The 6,750-nt window shown below is 30.8% G+C and overlaps 2 protein-coding genes across 2 annotated transcripts in view; one reads left to right on the top strand and one right to left on the bottom strand.

The window, feature by feature from the left end:
* LOC106680146 (uncharacterized) overlaps positions 1 to 1,285 on the bottom strand; it is a 24,074-nt gene extending 22,789 nt beyond the window's left edge. The window contains exon 1 of the mRNA XM_014419654.2: positions 1,165 to 1,285. Within this exon, the coding sequence (XP_014275140.1) occupies positions 1,165 to 1,225 (61 nt within the window). The 5' untranslated portion in view covers positions 1,226 to 1,285. The remainder of the gene's footprint in view (positions 1 to 1,164) is intronic.
* Positions 1,286 to 4,841: 3,556 nt separating this feature from the next.
* Positions 4,842 to 6,750, top strand: part of LOC106680151 (ankyrin-1) — a 25,134-nt gene continuing 23,225 nt past the window's right edge. The window contains exon 1 of the mRNA XM_014419661.3: positions 4,842 to 4,927. The gene's annotated coding sequence lies outside the window, so the exon portion shown is untranslated. The remainder of the gene's footprint in view (positions 4,928 to 6,750) is intronic.

Raw genomic sequence — 6,750 nt, 5'->3', positions numbered from 1 at the left:
TTTTCATTTATTTACTTCAACATTAAAAGTAACTGTATCAAAACACGAACTAATTTTCCATTTATTTATTTCGACATTTATAATAACTGTATCAAAACACGAACTAATTTTTCGTTTATTCACTTCGACATTAAAAGAAACTGTATAAAAACACGAAATAATTTTTCTTTAAGTTTTTTACATCAAATTTAATGTCCTTATTCTCTAAATTCTGTAATTTATTGCATTTTTAAAATTAATTATTTTTCTTATCATTCATTAATTTTTAATTTTGATAAATCACTGTTGGTTGTTCTTTTTAAATTCGAACATTTGTATTTATGTTGGCAACTTACGTTTTATAAAACTTGACAATGTTTTTTAGACAATTGTGTATAATTTAAGAGTATAGAATCACGCATAAAGGTATTCCAAGTATGAACTACAAGGTATTTAGCTACATGCATTTTTTTTTTAAATATTGTTTTCTTTTACATCCTACAGTAATGCTAAATGATAATTTAAGTTGTTAAAACTTTCAGTTTGACTATTTATAAGTGAAAAAAGTATAATTAAAAATAAAATACTTTGTAGGAATCTGTATAAACGTAATATAAAAATGACTCAACAACATAACTTTGTGTTATACATACTTCTACTATTAATTAAATTAGTTTTACAGAATCAAATGATTTATTCAATGAGTATTATGTATTTGTAATTCCAACAAAATATATTATAAACACTTTTATAGGAATTAGATCACGTGATATCAAAGCTGGTTAAAAATTGCAATTACTTGCCTTGAGATCAGGAAGTTAAAAATGTCCTGTACACATGTGAACTTTTATCAGAAAACAAAAATTTTATTGCTTTCTTTTTTTTTTCTTGACGCTACAGGATTACTGGAGTGTCCGGAAAACAGAAGTTCGGATAAGAGAGATAACACTGTAATGCATGAAACTAAAAAAAAAAATCTCTGCTTTTCTGACACGTATTCATATACACTTGTATGTATATTACGACTTTCAAAGGATATCACTCGAAGCTTGATTATACACAACAGTCATACGAAGCGAATTTACATACATATTAATATGAAATCCGATTCTTCTAGAGTTGATTGATTTTAGTGTATAATGATAAAGATACATAGAATATATTTAAAAATATATAAAAAATTACCTGAACAGAGAGATATATAAATGATAGAGAAGACAGATAGATATAAAGATGTTTGGCACATTACGATAAGCAAGCCCCCTCTTGGGGCTCGGCCATCAGTATTGATCTAAGTGAAGGCTGGTGTCGCCATCTAGTCCTCACATTTCCAACTACCTCCAGTATTTATATATATTTCAAATAGTACAAGAGCCGGGACGAAAAAAAGGCAGTTATCTCACCCCAAGTTTTTATTAATTTAATGAAAACTATGTATAATTACTAGTCAAAATAGGTGGAGGAAATAAAAAATGGCGGCTGTTTAAAAACCTTTAAAAAACCACTATTTTTTCATTCGGAGCTCTATATCTTAAAAACTACCAATAACACTAGAAAATGTAAGAGAACATCATTTAAAGAAGAGTAAATTTCCTAAAATGTGAGCCCTAATAGGGTTATTTAAGTTAAATAGTTTTCGAAATATAGCTTTTTAAAAAACAAAATTTCTTAAAAATCTACTGAAAGATTAGAAGTTAGTTAATTTATTTTGAGAATTCTATATCTCAGGAACTATGTGACGTACAGATGTCTATTAGCACTCAAATTAAAGCTAGTTTAATGGACTATAAAGAAGTTTCTGACCTTTACCTTTGTAGGAATAGTAGTTTTCATGATATTTGCTAAAATAAAATGATTTATAGTTGTTCGCACAATAAATTTGATTTATGAAAAACATTATTTCAGAAACCATTGGACGTACAGATGTCTGCCAGCGCTCAAATTAAAGCTAGTTAAATTTACTACAAAATAGTTCAATAGTATGAACTTTATCTTTGTGGGAGTAGTAGTTTTAATGATATTTGACAAAATAAACTCCCAAAATGTTAATTTCTAGTTGTTCGTATAAAATGTTGGATTTTTGAAAAAATATATTTCTAGATTCATAAACTACTTTATAGCTCATTAAACTAACTTTAATTTGAGTGCTAATAGACGTCAAATGGTTTTTGAGATATAGATTTTTCAAAATAAATTCACTAACTACTGATCTTTCAGTACGTTCCATACAACATTTTTATGAAATGTTGCTTTTTAAAAAGCTATAAATCGAGATCTATTTAACGTAAATAACTCTTTTAGGGCTCAAATTTTAGCAAATTTGCTCATCTTTAAATGACATTCTCTTAGGTTTTCTTGTCTTGTTCCTACTTTTTAAGATATAGAGCTCCGAATGAAAAATTAAATTTTTTTATCGCTTTCAAACTGCTGCCATTTCTTATTTCCCCTACCTATACTTGGCAGACTCATCAATTTTTACTATTAATTATACATAGCTTTCATCAAAGTTATTAAAAATTGGGGTGAGATAACTGACTTTTTTCTCCTCTTGGGCTCTTGTACTAGTTGTTGATGGTGCTCTGTCCCTTCTCTGAGATAGGTGAAGAGTGGAGCACCATATAGAAGTGGTGGTCTCAAAATACTTTTATTAATTTGGAGTGTGAGCCTTAGTGAGAGTAATGGTGATGATAAAAGGTGGTGTAACCAGTATGATCTGAGACGGGCTCGTTGTTGTTTTCATCTAGCAATGGCCTGACAGTGTTATGTGGCGATCCAATTTAATGCCCAGTTAAACTGTAGAGTTTGAAGTTAGTACGGAATTTGTCACTTGGAGCGTGCGAAGTAAAGGGTGTTTTTTTAAGCCCGATAGAACTTGAAATTGTAAAAAATAACACAAAAAATTAAATTGTAATCAAAATTTTTTTTTTATTCGAAAGATCAATACGTGACATTAACATTTGAAAATGATTTCGGGCATATGGGCACCGCGGCTGTTCTTGACGAAGCGCATTCTGGACGTCCAATTTTGGGCCACTTTTTCGAGCACTGCTGGCCGTATGTCACGAATAACACGAACAATGCTGGCCTCCAAGGCGTCAATTGTTGCTGGTTTATCAGCATAAACCAGTGACTTCACGTAGCCCCACAGGAAATAATCGAGAGGTGTCAAATCGCACGACCTTGGAGGCCAATTGACAGGTCCATTTCTCGAAATCAACTTATCGCCAAATTTTGATTTCAATAAGTCGATGGTTGCGTTCGCCGTATGGCACGTAGCGCCATCCTGTTGAAACCACATCTCCTCCGGATCCATATTTTCAAACAAAAAATCATTGATCATGGTGCGGTAACGATCTCCATTGACCGTAACGCGAGCTCCGGCCTCACTTTTGAAGAAATAAGGTCCGATGATGCCACCAGCGTGAAAACCGCACCAAACGGTGCATTTTTCTGGATGTAATGGAGTCTGTAGGGTCTCTTGTGGATTGGTCTCACTCCATATGCGGCAATTTTGCTTATTAACAAACCCGTTAAGCCAAAAATGCGCCTCATCGCTGAACACAATTTTGCGATAAAACAACGGGTCAGTTGCCAACTGCTCTAGGCCCAATTTTGTAATTTCGTAGCGTTGTTCAAGCGTGAGTCTATTCATGATGATTTGTCAGAGTATACTGAAACAAATAAAAAAAAATTTTGATTACAATTTAATTTTTTGTGTTACTTTTTACAATTTAAAGTTCTATCTAGCTTAAAAAAACACCTTTTAGTCTGGTTTTCTTCCCTTTCTGTAGTGCGAACACCACGCAATCTGTTTTTGCCGGGTTTTCCTGGATGTTGAGATGGTGTAGTTTTTTTACTATAATTTTTTTTTATTATAAATGAACAATCTAATAGTTCTAATAAATTAAATCATCATTTAGCATTACTGGCAGTGTAAAATAATACAATTTTGTTTTTTGTAATGAATGTAATATGGTCCGGGTGCGGTCAAATAAAACACAAATAGTAATAACTATTTTGATTGAGCCAACGCTTCGTCCCACGTTGCAGGGCTTCATCAGGGATAAAAAAGATACGAACACTTAACATAAGTAAAAAAGCAATTGGAAAATTACAAGGATATATAATGAAATGTAAAAATTAAATAAGAAAAATTAAAGGTTACAAACAATAAATGAAAACGGAAACAATAATAGATAAAAAAGAAAGTATAAGCTAAGATATGAAAAAGAGGGTAAGAATAAAGGAAGAAAATGAACAAGACAGAATTCATACCTGTTTTGATAATCAAAGTCAGAGTGAACCGTTTCTATTGGGAGGAGTGGGGATTGGCAGTTAAGTACGTTACTTTTGAAAATAGTTTTAAAGTAAACATTGTAGAAAATTAAAGAAAACATTATTATTAGGTAAACAATAAATGATAATATAGATAATAGGGGAGGGGGGAGAAATATTACATATATAAAAAAATATTTATAAATATACATGGATAGAAAACAAAAAAGAAATAAAGTAAAAATAATGGGATAAAACAAATATAAATGATAAAGAAAGACAATACACTAAATGAATAGTTATTTACACTATTTTTCTTAATACTTTCTGTAATCCGAACATTTATAACAATTAGTTCGGATTGCCAAGATTATGCTGTACATCGAATTTCAACATTTAATGCAACCTCAAGAAGAAAGACTCGGCTCAATTCAATGATTTAGTTTTTCTAAAATTCGATAAGCGATATGAAAATATTAACATCGATATGTCAGTCACCATCGAATAGATCCTATCGAAACTTATCGATACCTAATTAGCTAAATGTGAGGACAGACCGGTTCTCAGGAAATAACTTCACAGAACATCGGTCGACTAAGGTCAGTAGTGTATCCGATTGCCATCCTGAAGACACCTCCAAGACTCCTCCAGGATTATTTTCTGTAATTTGAAAGTAAGTAACAACTATATATCATCAATAAAAACCAAAATTGACGTATCAGAAAATCTGCTATGTTGAGTTAAACTTCATTTTAACGTGGTTTTCAATTCTTATAAAAGAGACCTAACCGAAAATCTTATCTTATATTAACGCATGAAAAATGTAAAATAATCAATTAACATACATCAAAATCAGAAACAAATCGTAAATTTAAATCTGCAATAATAATTCTAAAGTAATATATCAGAAAGTTCCATATAGTGCATTTCGGCAATGGACTAACTTATTCTGTTTTAACTACTACGTTCTATGTGAGGTAGGTTAAACAATGAATTGTAGATAAAGTGATAGATTGTAATATACACTCTAAACTAATTATTCAGTAATACTAAACTAAGTGAAATTGTGATAATAGTAGGTTATTGATTAATCATAAAAAATTGACAGAGGCATAATAACCTGCGACAGTTTGATAAACAATGTTAGATGTGATATTAATAATATTGGGGTAAAATAACTGAATTTAATCTCTTCTTGGGTACTTATACTGCAATGACACCTGTCCGAATCAAATTTACCTGGTACAATCCTCCCATCTACGTTTCGGTCTATCCCTCGGATGTTTACACGTTGGTTCAGTATTTCTTAACTAAGTCCCACAACCTTACCTACCTTTTCCGCTGCAATAATCTGATCTGAATTATATTTACCGTGTGCTGTTTCCTCAAGTCTTCATTGTGTTACCGATCGACTCCTTGTAAATGTTTAACTTTTGGTTTTATTTAGTTACTTTTAAAATTTTAAATAAATTAATTAGTTAAATTAGTACGTTGTTTATTTCTGCTGATAACCCAAATTTATTGAGAATGTATATTCTTTAATTTTGGAGGCTTCCTACCTAAAGTCGGGCCTAGATATTTATCCATTTATATACAAAAGCAAAACATAACATCGGAGGAAGATAGTTGTCCGAATGAAGTAGATAAGTGAATTGCTGTTAAAGTGATAGATTGTAATATACATTGTAAACTGAATAATTAAAACAATGAATTAAAATTAAAATGAATGAGTATAATAGTGATAATAATAGTTTATTGATTAATCATAAAATATGACGAAGGGATAATAGCCTGCAACAGTTTGATAAACAATGATAGCTCTGATATTATAGATAATATCATTGAGAATGCCCAAAACGTAGGTGTTACAACAAAATAAAAACTTTATAACATTATATGGATATTTTTATTGTAACTAATAAATAACTCTGTTTCAAACAGGATATTTCATTATATACAAATTTATTATGTTTTGACTTTGTAATTTACGTAAATGAATACATAATGTTTCTGTAATACATTTATCCAGGCCCTTGACTTTTAGGAAGTGTTGCTTTTTAAAAAGCCGTCGAATATCGAAAACTATTAAACGTTATAGAACATTAAACTAGCTTTAATATGAGTGTTAATAGACATTTGTACGTCGAATGATTTCTGAGATATAGATTTCTCAAAATAAATTCACTTAAACATCGCACTGATTTTTCAGTGTGATTTTTAGGAAGTGTTGCTTTTTAAAAAGCCGTCGAATGTCGAAAACTATTAAACGTTATAGAACATTAAACTAGCTTTAATATGAGTCTTAATAGACATTTGTACGTCGAATGATTTCTGAGATATAGTATTTCATTAATCAAATATTTGTCCGAATGACAAGAAATTAACATCTTGTGAATCCATTTTGGCAAATATCCTGGAAACTACTACTCCTACGAAGGTAAACGTCATAAACTGAGAGAGAGAGAGAGGGGGGGGGAGAGAGAGAGAGAGAGAGAG

This window comes from Halyomorpha halys, unplaced genomic scaffold (assembly GCF_000696795.3).
Source record: "Halyomorpha halys isolate HHAL.00 unplaced genomic scaffold, Hhal_1.1 Scaffold246.1, whole genome shotgun sequence".
NCBI classification, from domain to species: domain Eukaryota; kingdom Metazoa; phylum Arthropoda; class Insecta; order Hemiptera; family Pentatomidae; genus Halyomorpha; species Halyomorpha halys.
The sequence above is the reverse complement of the archived record's forward strand: the minus strand, read 5'-3'. Positions and strand labels throughout refer to the sequence as shown.